We start from the raw sequence: 13,322 nt of genomic DNA on the forward strand, positions 1-13,322 counted from the left end.
GGTTGACGAATGTCAGCAGAGCTTAATGCATCTAAACAATGACATCATGGATTTATTTGTCAAAGAATAAAATATTCTATTTGCATGTCTATATTTTACGCCATAATTGGGTATATCACTGGTTTCATAAAGTAGAATATTTTGCCTATTTTTTGCAAATTTGTCCAAATATTTATTTTGTTGTTACTATAATAACTGAAAAGTGTCAAATTGTTAAAGCTCATCATTCCAATCATTTTGATATGTCACATGATACACTTTACTTCTTAAACAAAACACTGATAGAAAATATACACATTTTTTTTTAATGTTTTTGACGGTTATGCATTGTTTCGTCAAAAAAAGGCATAAAACTGAAAATGAAAACTTCCCAACATCTTTCATCTCCTTTAGGGATGTCATAAGGATACAAAAATGTATATAAACAACAGTTGGCAGACCAAAAATGAGAACTCAGATTTTTCAACATATGGCCCTACACTAAAGGGGTATTCTGGAGGCAAGTAGTTGTGCCACTTCCTTGACTGCCAAGTTCCTAAAGAAGGTCGAATTGCTTTCACACAGGCCTGATATATGTGACGTTTTCTCAGACCTACTTGTGGTGTGATTCCAAAATGTATTTTTGGTAAATATTTTGCAATTGAACCCGAAATCATGACAGTGGGAGTGAGTTCGAGATTTGGGAAGAGAGGGTTTGATTCGCGAACAAGTTGAGCCATCACCAGTGCGAGGAGATCTCTCCCAGTGTACCTTAACTCTGGTACGCCTGAAGTACTTCACATAATAAAAGAGATACTTGGCGGTTGGATCGTATGCCAACCTTGGTTGCTCGTGCTGCACCACTCAACCATCTCGTGTTGTCAATCATTACATCAGAAACGCAATGGACACCGTTCTGAATAAAATGATCGATAAAAGAACGCTCCGTTCTTATTCTTTTAAAAGGAGAATTGTAAAACAGAGGTTCGTTCAAAAACATATCTTTGGTGTAGGAAAGATAATCACAGTCGACTATAAAAACACGCCAAGCATTTATAATGCTATTATAAAAAGGTGGAAGCAAGGACAAATCAATACATTTCACATTCATTAAAAATAATCCTGATGAAAAGTCAAGTATACCAGCTTGACGAAGGATGAGAATGGCAGCGGACCTCCAGACTAAGTCCGACTGGCCGTAGAGAAGCCGCCAGACTGAGGCGACGCCGAAGGCCATTGCCCTGCACATAATGTCCACAAGACCCTGCCCACCTTCCTCCAATGGAAGATTCAGGATCTGTGGACGAAGCCAGTGTTTTCCACTCCAGAAAAAAAATTCGTTAAGGTTTTATGTATGTTCAACAAAAAAATGTTCAGGAGGTGGTATGGCTTTGATCCTGTGCCACAATAGAGATGCTACTAAGTTATTGATGACCAGGACTCGGCCTCGATAAGAGAGCAGAGTCAGTAAGCCTTTCCATTTCAGCAGCTTTTGTTCGAGAGCTTCAGCGAGACCCTCTCAATTCTTTGCTTCTGTTGCTGCATCACCGATGAAAACGCCATGATAAAAGAGTTTTATAAGGGAAGTAAACCTGGGACCAAGTCCAAAACACTCGAGAACCTTGAAAAGATATGCATGACGAACACGGTCAAAAGCTTTCTCTTGGTCGAGCACAATTAAACCAAGATTATCATTTTTAGCTTTGCACACATCCCAAAGATCTCTTATTAGGAATATGTTGTCATGTATCTGTCTGTTAGGAATACAATAGGACTGATCACTTTGAATCAAAGATTCTAGAAGGGGGGAGATGCGTCAAGCTGGAGCTTTGGAAAAATATTTTACAGTCAGAAGTTAAAAGAGAGATTGGGCACCAGTTGCCAATAAGCTGAGGGTCCCCTTTTTTCGGTAATAAAGTAATTACTGCTCTACGACAGCTCATTGGCAATTCCCCACATTGTAAAGAACTAGTAAAGACCTCCAAAAGCTCTGGACCTAATAAGGACCAAAAGGATTTGTAAAACTCGACTGGGAGGCCGTCTAGTCCAGGAGATTTTCCAGTCGGCAGAGAAGCAAGCGAGAGTGTAAGTTCTTCCAAGGAAGGTAAGGAATCAAGCTGATCCCTTTGAGTAGCACTTAACGTGGGTAGATCAGACATGAAATATTGTATCGCATAATTGTCAACATCATTTGCCGTGTGTCGGTCTTAGTCGGTAGTATCTCTCTTTTACTGTTTCTTTCTGTGCTTGAATAGGTGCCTTTTATTATTATTACTGTGACTGAATATACGTGCTTGCTTTGTGTCCATGTGTCGTGCAATAAAATGCTTGCTTGTTGAACTGTTCCCGCTCTGCTTCGTCTCTTTTCTTTTCATTGACTCTCCATCCTGCATCGCGTAAGAGATTGGTAGTGGGCGTAAGTTCCCGGTAACTAATCTGAACCGTCGAGGTCGATGATAACTCCGCTCGGTTATCTCTGCAGTACGGAACGAACCGCTTAAGCGGTTTGTGTCCGAAGTCGACCTGCGGTGAGGTACGATCGCCCAATTAACCATCCGCGTAGGTACTTAGGTAGGTCGAGTTTGGCGAACAACCCTATCCTACGCGGGTGGCCGATTGGCACGATTGTGGTGAGGTCGAAAGACCCACCCGTGACTAGGTCCCGGCGTTGTTCCGAGAGGGTCACTACTAAATTGTCCGTCCGGTGGGCGACGTGCCGCGATTAGAGTTACGAGGCCGATCGCACGCCGGCGGGCGCGAATTCACAACAATATTATGAACAGATTTGGATATTGGGCCATCTCAAATTCAGCCGCTGATGGCTGTGGCAGCCATTTTCCACTGCCATCAAAAATTTTGAGATGGCCCAATATCCAAATCTGTTCATAATATGATAGGCTACTAGTGTGCCAAATTTGGTGCTTTCCTCACAAAATGCACAATTGTTATGCTATATTTAGCTAAGTTGCCCCACTAAAAGAGAGAAAGAAAGAGAGAATGTTGATGAAACAGTTGTGATTGCTTCACTATTCCAGACAGGTTAATTTTCCCCTTCAAAATGAGGGACTTCTCAAGGGTTCTGCATACATCGGGGAGCATCTTTTGTTGGGCTCCCACTGTTCCACAAGGCTTGTGGGCTATCAGGTCATTCGTCATGGTAGGATTCCTCACAGCAAAATCAGGAGTGTTCTTCATGGCAATGCATTATGTCATGAATCCAAACTGGGACATCTTTCAACAGATGCTAAACAAAGCAATTTCTTCCCATTATTGCACTACACAAAACCTATGTGTATTTCTGCTTTTGTCCTCTTCATCCCAATTGCCTTTGTTAGAAATTTCCTGCAACTATCGATACTACTCACTGCACTTTCAAGTTAACCTTTGCGTGCTTGATATGTCTCAATGTTCGCATGTATCATGACTGTTACTCTTGTTTTAGAATTCAGAGATTGTGCTAAACCATCTTGATAAACTTGCTTTTGTGTATTTGCTTAGCTCAGAATAGATATAATGTAATTTGGGTAAAGTGTGCAAATTGGAAATAAACTTTGTTTTTCTACCACCAACGTTGTGTCACAAGTCCCCACTTCAATAGTAATAGGTAAAAACGAACTGTTTCCTCCAGCTGATTGGAATCCAAGCTGCAACCGGCTCCGTGACTCGGGATGACGTTTGTTACCTACTTGGGTGCACTTGCCCGATTGCACCTTTTGAGTGGTCACGAACCAGTCCTCTTCCTTGCAGGTTACCCGTGGAAAGGAAACACAAGCGTATTGTTTTCTTGGTAACATTTTATTAACGTTGTAACACAATTGCTTTCAAAATACCGCAAGACATTGATTCAATATCTGACATCGGAACGAAATTCTATTATATATCTGCTCACATTAAAATCAGTAAATGTCAAAAAGCTCAAATTGCCACTTTGAGCTTATATCAAAAGGTAGAATAAAATAGTAAAACCCTTGCGGCCTTTCAGATATAAAAATGAGGGCGTTTCAGGAACTGTGGTTAAAATAAAATAGACATGGAAGTGAGATAAAGAAACGCCAAAATATTTTCAACTCAAATGTTTCGAGTAAATGCCTATGAAGAAGTATTTAAACAGGATTGAACAGAATGTACAGATTTTGACACCAGTGTCACACAATCCAATTAATTTGCTCTTTACTGAGCAAGAGTTTATAAGGCAATTCCATAATCAAAGAAGAAGATTATTTACACGAAGTAGGTCAATAATACAACTTTTACACAAAGCAAGCAGTCGGATTGAACAGAAACATAATTATTTTTTATGAAGCCAGCAAATAGACAACTAATCTTCCAATCACATGTCCATGCTCTTCAAGCAGAGTTCATTTTGGTGGAAAGAACAGAGTTATGTCCATGCCACTGCAGGCTGCATGTGAAAGTTTCTTCATCCGCTTCCTCTCCACCTCCTGCTTCTCAGTTTTCTGCATGTAAACACACGTGTTGATTTATTATGTACCAGCAAATACCACCCGTTGCTTCGCTGATGGGAATACTCAAGGGGGGAGGGAGAGAGAGAGCAGGGAGCAGGGAGAGTGAAGAGGTGGAAAGGAAAGGAGAGAGGAGGGAGGGGGAGCGAGGAGGGAGGGGGGAAGGGAAGACAGTGTGATGTGAGAGGAAGGGAAGGCAGACGTGCGGTGGAGCATTAATTACGATTCGTACTGTTTTATAAAAATGATTTTGCATAGAATAACAGTGAAGATGGAAACAGAACAATGTCTGAAATCCATTTTCTACCAGTCAGACAATAAGCCCGTCCAGAGACAAACTCCCTCCCATCCAGACATAAATACCACCCGGACACGTCCGGAGCCAAGCTGGCCGGAGACAAACACCGGCCAGACGCGTCAGAAGCCAAGCTGGCCGGAGACAAACACCACCCCGACATCAGGATACAAAATTACCATCCAGATATGTCCAGAGACAGAGACAGAGAGAGAGGAGAGGGAGGAGGGTGCTGCACTGTATGGGGAGGGGTAGAGCAAGGATGAGGGAGAGGGAGAGGGAGAGGGAGAGAGAATATTATGCTTTATGACCAACACCAACACACACACCAGCAATTTTTCAGGACTCAGCAGGATGGAGTCAGTATGATTACCAACTACAGTACTTACTGTTGTACACAACCCAGAAACCTTGAGTAGCTTTCACCAAAAAAACAACGTAATTTTTTCGTATGTAGACGTTTTTTTTGTACGTATGTTTCAGGGACATGTTCACAAACATTAATCTTTATAAACAGCAGCATGAGACGAGTGGAAAAAAAATTTGGCTTAGTAATTTGGAAAACATTAATCCGGCAAACGGCTCGGAAATTGGGTGATATTTCACAACCACTCGCTCAGGGTGACTGAGCACGAGCCACTCGCTCAGGGTGACGGAGCATGAACCACTCGCTCTGAATGATGTGGTGTGGCAAAAGCGTCTGCAGTGAGTGAACGATTCACTCAGAATGACGTGGCGCAGTACCGCAATCGAGAATGGGCACTCGGCAAGTGGCTTAAGCACTCCAATTCAATGGTTGAATAAGGAACAGTTGGTCAGACCTTTGGTCATTTTTGAAACCTCTTTCCAGCTGCAGACCATAAAAGATTCCTTTAACTTTAAAGCAAGTCTTCAACACACACACACAGCAGTCAATGAAGTAAAATGAATCTATAAATCCGCAATTTTGCCTGCCCGTCTGTGCAGGTGTCACGTGGTACATCAGTTTGAGGTCCACACAAATGTTAACTTTTTTTTTTTAAGACATCCGTTTTTTTTTTTTTACCAGATTTGCTTTGATTCCCTGCAAAGCACCTTGCGAAACCTCCAAAAATATAGACAATCTGGCAGACGCTAGGGATAGGCAGTCCTTCTGGGGTACAGAGCGTGAGGTCCAGCAGTGAAAGCATTCAATCATACAGCTCAATGAAGCGAGTTAATTTTGGCACGTTCCAAAATTTTTTGTTCTCTCAATATAATTCTCCAAACAATAGAAAAGTTAAGTTTAATGTTTTGGCAATTTCACATATACTTTGTGTATGTATGGAGGAGGAGGAAACATAGCCTTGCTTGCCTAAAGTAAATAGGTATATCAGCTTCATTATAAGACTCATTATTTCTTTAAATTATCAGATTTCACAACAAATTTCGACACTTATTTAGTTCAGATGATATCCGATCCTCAAAACAAAAAAATATTTCCATGACATACTTTAATTAGTCCGTGAGAGTAGATCGTGGAAAATCGTATCATATAATGCATGAAATCGCTCCAAGCTCCTAATTTGAAAACTGTAGTACTTACAAAAGCGATGTACCCAGCGATTCGAGCTATGATGAACAGGAATTCGATAATATGAGTGAGGAAAGTGAAAAAAACCTTTATCATTAAGAAGTCATTGCTGCCCGTTCCAAGTCAAGGTAATGTTGAGCAGGCCAAAAAACATGGCAGATTCAGACCCCCAAGCGAGGTTACCCAGGAAACGCCTTAAGACCCCAGACAGCAAGGTGGCCGAGGATCATCTGATGAAGGATACAATTAAATAAGGCCATTGATTATCTTCAAAATGGGTGTTTTAATTAACCCAAACACCCAATTTTCAGTCATGCACTTCCATGGAGTTTTCTTAGTTCAAGGTCCGTCTAAAAAGTAACGGGACTGACTGCACAGAAATTTTATTCCAAAAAACATATTGAAATCACAGCTTGTCCCCTTCAAAATAGTTTCCCTCCAGTCTCACACACTTGTCCATCCTCTTCTTCCACGCTTCGATGCACCCCCGGAAGGCTTCTTCTGGAATCCTCCGGAGCTCCGTCATCACGGCCCTTTTGATGGCCTCCACATCAGGAAATCGGGTCCCCTTGATCACCCCCTTGAGCTTGGGGAACAGGAAAATATCACAAGAGGCCAAGTCTGGCGAATATGGGGGTTGCTCCAGAGTTGGCACGTTCCTCCCCACCAGAAACTGTCGGATGCTCAGGGCACTGTGAGTCGGGGCGTTGTCATGGTGGAGCACCCAGGCGTTGTTCTCCCACAAATCCCTCCTCTTGTCCCGGACTGATCTCATGAGGCGCCGGAGGATCTCCTCGTATACGTAATGATTCACTGTTTGACCCTGTGGTAGAAACTCGAAGTGGACGATGCCCTTGATGTCAAAAAATGCGATGAGCATCACCTTGACCTTCGACTTCAACATCCTTGCTTTCTTTGGTCTTGGTGATGCCGGACTTTTCCACTGACAACTCTGCCATTTGGTCTCAGGATCATATTTGAATATCCACGATTTATCGCCAGTAACGACTCTCCCGAGCAGGTCTGGATGGTCAGAGGCACTTGATAATGTCTTGACAGACAGTGACTCTGCTGTTTCTGGTCCTCGGACAACAGCTTGGGGACCATCTTTGCGTACACCATACGCATTTCGAGATCTTCAGTCATGATGCTCCAGACAGTGTCCTTGTTGATGGAAAGTTCCTCAGCAATCATCCACACCAGGAGTCGACGATCTGCACGCACTATCTGCTTCACATGCTCGATGTTGTCTGCTGTTCTGCTAGTTGGAGGTCTTCCAGACCGTGGATAGTCTTCAACCTCCTCCCGTCCCTCTTTGAACCTCTTGTGCCATTCAAATGCACGTGTACGTGACAGTTTCTTCCCCGTAGACATGCTGTAGCATTGCGAAGGATTCGGAAGGTGTTTTGCCAAGCTTGGCAAGAAACTTCAGATTGGCTCTCTGCTCACGACTCATAGCGTGACGACTCAGACAAGACAACGTGTAAAGCAAGACCTGTAAAAAAAAAAATCACACAATGAGCGCAGTCAACCATCACCAATCATATACATATTGCTGGAATGTTGCGAAAGACTGACGCAACCCGTTCATTCAAGTTGTGCAAGTGGAGCACACAGCAGGCTCAGTCCCGTTACTTTTTAGATGGACCTCGTATGCATGCAAAGTTCAAGCCTGCTTGGTTTTATGGTTTTGGAGTTATGGAGGACACACACACACTTTATTAGTATAGATTTGACAGGACTAATGATAAGAATAGTAATAATAATAATAATAATAATAATAATAATAATAATAATAATAATAAAAGACAGAAATGGATATACAAATACACACTGATTTGAAATTGCTTGGTTATCAAACACTTTAAAGAAGGGTCTCCACCAATTAAAGAACCCATGGAAATATGAGGGGCCCAGAACACAAGTATTATCTGTTGCATTTAGCAAATAAATTTTAAAAAATAAGAAGAAGAAGCTTGGTGGTGACATTTAAGTTAAGGTTGCTGGCTTATGATCTTAATATCCTGAGTTCAAGCCCCTGTCATGCCATAAATAACACCAGGTGGGTTGACTCAGCCTCTAATCCTTCAGAGGTCAGCAAAATGAGTACCAGCTTACTGGGAAGAATGAGCCATTCAGGTATCCCATATAGATTGGTGACTTCTCCAGCCAGGATGGTTCCTCCGAGCCAACGAAACTGGCTCGGTGGGCCAGCCTTATGCATCTGGCAGCACAAAAAGAACAGATATTTTGTTTAGCAGAATTTCACATTGGTGGTGGGCAGACATGCAGGCATACAGACACAAAGACAGACAGGGAAATGAAAATCCTTTCTGTAAAAAAACAACCATGCTTTGAGTTGCAACACACACTCGTGGCAACAAATCAACCTCAACTGAAAACTACCTAAAATAAGCCATTGCATCACCTTGTGGGAAATATAGTTTCTGGCACAGTTACATTTCATTCAATCCATATCTTCTGGCTTCAGAAATGTAATCTCATCAGAATAACTTTTTCCCACAGGGTGATGCATAATCTCTATTATAATACCAAGCTTTCACACTAAAAACTCGGCTCGCCATCACACGATCCCTATGAAATTGCTGTGGCACTTAGCGGACATGCCGACAATGTTTGGGAAGTCTTGGCGTTCCATAGTACCACTTGCATTTTGCACAATGCATATTTTTGTCATTCCCCGTGTACGGTCTGTCGTCTGCTACCAGCAATGTTGTACTGCTATCTCGTGCATGTGCACGGGTATCGCTAGTATGATACTTAATATGGAGGTTCATAATTCAAGACACCTTATATAAAGACAGAAACTGCCACAAACAGATCAAACGAATAATAGCTAAGATTCAAGTGTAACTTAAAGAATAATTATCTCATCAAAAGTCATGGAAGACCTCTTTCCAGGTGAGAATTGCAAACACGTTTTATGTGCATTACCGTGAATATCAATAGACAGTGAAAATGGATAAAAAAAAAGCCCCATTACACAATTTCAGAGCACTACCTGCCAGAGGAAGGAATTGATGAAGTGCATGCACACACGCACACACAAAGCAACTTCGGGAGAGAAAACAAAATGAGGAGGAGGAGGAGAAGAAGAAGAAGAAGGAGAAGGAGAAGGAGCAGGAGAAGAAGAGACCTGTGCAGATATTTGGACAGAACAGAAGTTCAAACCTTCATGATGTAAAAAAAGAGTTTGGGGAGACAACTGGAAGGGTCAAGTAAGCACCGGTAAAGCTGGTTAAGGCATGCATTTCAGAAATCCCAATGGAAATCCAAGTTGCATTTACTTGCTTAATGATGCATTTTTTTATACAAGCAATTTGGTGAGAAAAAGGAAAAAAATGTCGTGCACAGCACGTGGCTGTTAAAAAAAAAAAAAACATTCGAAAAAAAAATTAAAAAGGTGACAGAGGGGAAAAAGGCAATTCACTTATTGTGGAACCTGCGCCGAGGAATAAATTAACAGGAAAAGAGGAAGGAGAGAGAAAGAAAGAAGGGGAGGAACCACAGTAAGCTGCAAGTAAGAGGGCTGTACAAGATTGCGTTAATGGGGTAGAAAAGGTAGGGTTGGGGCATTATTTATAAGGAATGGAGATTGGCAGCAGTTCCTCATATCCAGGGCCTACAGAAAGTCTACACCCCCTTTCAAATTTTTCACCTTTTGTTGCCTTATGGCTTGGAATGAAATCAGACATTTCCCATCTTTTATGCATCGTAAACCACAACTTCCAAGTGAAAAACAAATTCTACAAAATTCAGAAAATTAATTAAAAGTACAAAACTAGAATATCGGATAAGTGTCCACCACCCCCCCCACCCCGAGTTAATACTTGGTGGAAGCACTTTTGACAACAATTACAGCCGTGAGTCTGTTGGGATAGGTCTGTACCAACTTTGCACACCTTGACTAGGCAATATTTGCCCATTCTTCTATACAAAACTGCACAAGCTCAGTGAAGTTGCGTGGGGAGAGTTGATGGACAGCAATCTTCATGTCCTGCCACAGATTTTTGATTGGATCTAGGTCGGGGCTCTGACTGGGCCACTCAAGGACACTTATCTTTTTGTTCCTTAGCCACTCCATTGTAGCGTTGGCTGTGTGCTTTGGATCGTTGTCATACTGAAAGGTGAACTTCCATCTCAATTTCAGCTTTCTTGCAAATGGCAGCAGGTTTTCCTTTCAGATTTTTCTGGATTCTACTCCGTCCATTTTCCCTTCTATCCTGACAAGTGTCCCAGTCCCTGCTGAGGAGAAACATCCCCATAACATGATGCTGTCATCACAATGCTTCACAGTAGGGATGGTGTTCCTTGGGTGATGTGCTGTGTTGGGTTTGCACCAAATGTAGCGTTTTGCATTTCGGCTAACAAATTCCATCTTGGTTTCCTCAGACCACAAAACTTTTTGCCACATGGCTTCAGAATCTCCGGAGTGGATTTTTGCATACCTCAAACGGGACTCAAAGTGGGCTTTTTTGAGTAATGGCTTCCTTCTTGCCACCTTACCGTCCAGGCCAAACTTGTCGAGTGCTTGTGATATTGTTGTCACATGCACAGAGTGACCAGTCTTTAACATAAAGGCCTGTAGCTCTTTCAGTTTCCATTAGCCTCTTGGTGGCCCCTCTGATCAGTCTCCTCCTTGCTTGGTCATCCAGTTTGGAGAGATGACCTGATATAGAAAGGGTCTTGGTGGTAGCATATGCCTTCCACTTATTAATAAATGTCTTGACTGTGCTCCAAGCGATATTTAAGGCCTTTGAAATATTTTTATATCCATCCCCTGATCTGTCGAGGTCGGCAAAACGAGTGCCAGCATGCTGGTATACTGTGTCGGAGTGGCGACCCATCCAGGATTGTGCCCAATAGCCAAGGAGACTGCTTAAGCAGCACTAACGCTCTGCAAAGAGTATGGTCCCAATCTCCTCTCCTCCTCCCTCATCTGTGCCTTTCCACAACTTTATCCAGGAGGATTTTTGAAATCTCTTTGGTACTCATGGTTGAGTCTTTGCGGTAAAAGGCACAACCCAGCAAAGGAAACCTACAGGAACAGCTGAATTTATTCTGAAATAATCAGAATCAATAATTTAACAGAGGGAGGCCAATTAACTTGGCGTGTGATTTTGAAGGTGATTTATTACACCTGAGCTAATTTACAATTGATATTATAAGTGGGGTGAACACTTATCCAACCAAAATATTCTACTTTTATATTTTTAATTAATTTTCTGAAATTTGTAGAACGTTTTTCACCTGGAAGTTGTGGGTTACGATGTGGAAAAAGTCTGATAAAATGCAATTTAATTCCAGGTTATAAGGCAACAAAAGTTGAAAGTTTTGAAAGGGGGTGTGGACTTTCTATCGGCACTGTAAATGTGCAAGATATAATCATTGTTGACAGACTATGGGGTGTTGATCCTACAATAATCAATGTTGATCGTCTACTAATTGTACAAATAATGTGCAATATTCATCCCGTTGTTTGTGTTAAAAAACAAAACAAAAAAACCCCACGCGCGCGCGCACGCACGCACGCACGCACGCACACATACCTTCAAGTGACAGGGTGTACAGAGGGTTTGCAGGTTGGCCAGCGAGCATTGACCACCACCATTCCACACTGGACGGATGTGGTCAGCTTGCCAGAATTGTCCCGCATGTGGATCTCGAACCATGTCATTAAGCTGCCAAGGGGCACAAACATTTTGCAAAGGACTGATCACATGGATACAAAATTTGCTCGAGAACGTGAGTTGTTCAGACACAAAAAGCATTCACAAACTTGTCTGACAAATGTGTCCAGAAACCCTGCCAGTAAATCTGTTGCATTCAAAATCAGAGATAAACCGATTTTTGCCTCCGGACGCGTCCGGGCGGCGTTTGTCTCTGGGCGGTATATATAGAATGACTGGTAGAAAATAGATTTCAATCATTATTTTGTTTCCATCTTCACCGTTATTCGATGCAGAAGCATTTTGATTAGACAGTATGAATCGTAATGAACGCTCCACCACACGTCTGCCTTCCCTTCCCCTCACCCCGCCTCACTCCTCGCTCCGACACCTCCCCTCGCTCCCTTTCCTCATCCACCTCTTCACTCTCCCTCATATCCCACCATCTCCCCCCCTCTTTTTCCCACCCCCTTTCAGTATTTCCATCAGCAAAGCGACGGGTGGCATTTGTTGGTATGTTATAAGATATAGAGCACGAATGTTGTTGTGAAGCTGTTCATTCCCACCTTCCTGTTCATTTCCTGAAAAGACTGATGCTGTCGCTTATAGCAGTGAATATGGTTATATATCACTTTTGAGGATTAAAGAAGTTATAACATTTTCTGGGAAAAATTTTTTGAGACTTTTGATATTCAGATTAAATTATTCTTTTTCGTTACCTCCTTGCACCATTACGCGTACAGGGCTGCTGAGGTAGTTTAATTGGCTAGGTCGTTTGGGGTTAACACCTGGAAGGGTCACCTCACCACTCTGACGCAGGACACTCGACTGCAAGAGCAGGAATTTGAATTTGTTCAGGGTGCCGGTGATCGCTCGCCTTCTCTTCGCAAACGACAGTGTGGCGTCTTTAACCTTCACCAACTAATGCGAGCAAACGGGACACCCAGTTTAACGTCCATCCGAGGGACAGCACACACATTGATGAATCACCGTGCTTTTGAAACAGCAGGATGGCAGTTTAGAGCTGGGCCAAGATTCAAACCCTGGCTGAACAGCTTGGAAACGAGTGTGCGGACCTCTTGGCCAGGCCATCTTGCCAGCCCTCTGTGTCATGACTGTTTGTAAAATAAACGTGTCGGAAATTAGAGGTGTTGCAGGGAAGGGATGAAAGGATCAAATAGGATTGGTTCAATTGGTCGTCGGGTTGTAAGTCGGAATGTTCCATTCAAATATTGATGGTTTGGCGCAGTTCGCATTGTTCCTGGTGATTGTGTGGGGGAGGGGAGGAGAGGGATATCAGTTATGGCTCCTGGTGACTTTCCATGACAATGCGGTGATAACAG

The 13,322-nt window shown here is 42.6% G+C and overlaps 1 protein-coding gene across 7 annotated transcripts in view; it reads right to left on the reverse strand.

Annotated features, from left to right (window-relative positions):
• Window positions 1-3,755: 3,755 nt before the first annotated feature.
• Window positions 3,756-13,322, reverse strand: part of ZRANB3 (zinc finger RANBP2-type containing 3) — a 67,659-nt gene continuing 58,092 nt past the window's right edge. For 4 of the 7 annotated variants that reach the window (XR_015057408.1, XR_015057410.1, XR_015057411.1 and 1 more), the window contains 4 exons: window positions 11,860-11,991; window positions 8,408-8,513; window positions 6,377-6,519; window positions 3,756-4,436 (listed from right to left, as the gene is read on the reverse strand). Coding sequence is in view for 2 of the 7 variants with exons in the window: in XM_085878103.1 (XP_085734229.1) it covers window positions 4,429-4,436; window positions 8,408-8,513; window positions 11,860-11,991 (246 nt within the window). In the remaining 5 variants the exon portion in view is untranslated. The remainder of the gene's footprint in view (window positions 4,437-6,376; window positions 6,520-8,407; window positions 8,514-11,859; window positions 11,992-13,322) is intronic. The other 3 variants (XR_015057409.1, XM_085878103.1, XM_085878104.1) reach the window with 3 other exon arrangements.

The sequence above is a fragment of the Eptatretus burgeri genome, chromosome 4 (genome assembly GCF_056783735.1).
Source record: "Eptatretus burgeri isolate ZD-2024b chromosome 4, Ebu_testis_v1, whole genome shotgun sequence".
Classification (NCBI taxonomy): domain Eukaryota; kingdom Metazoa; phylum Chordata; class Myxini; order Myxiniformes; family Myxinidae; genus Eptatretus; species Eptatretus burgeri.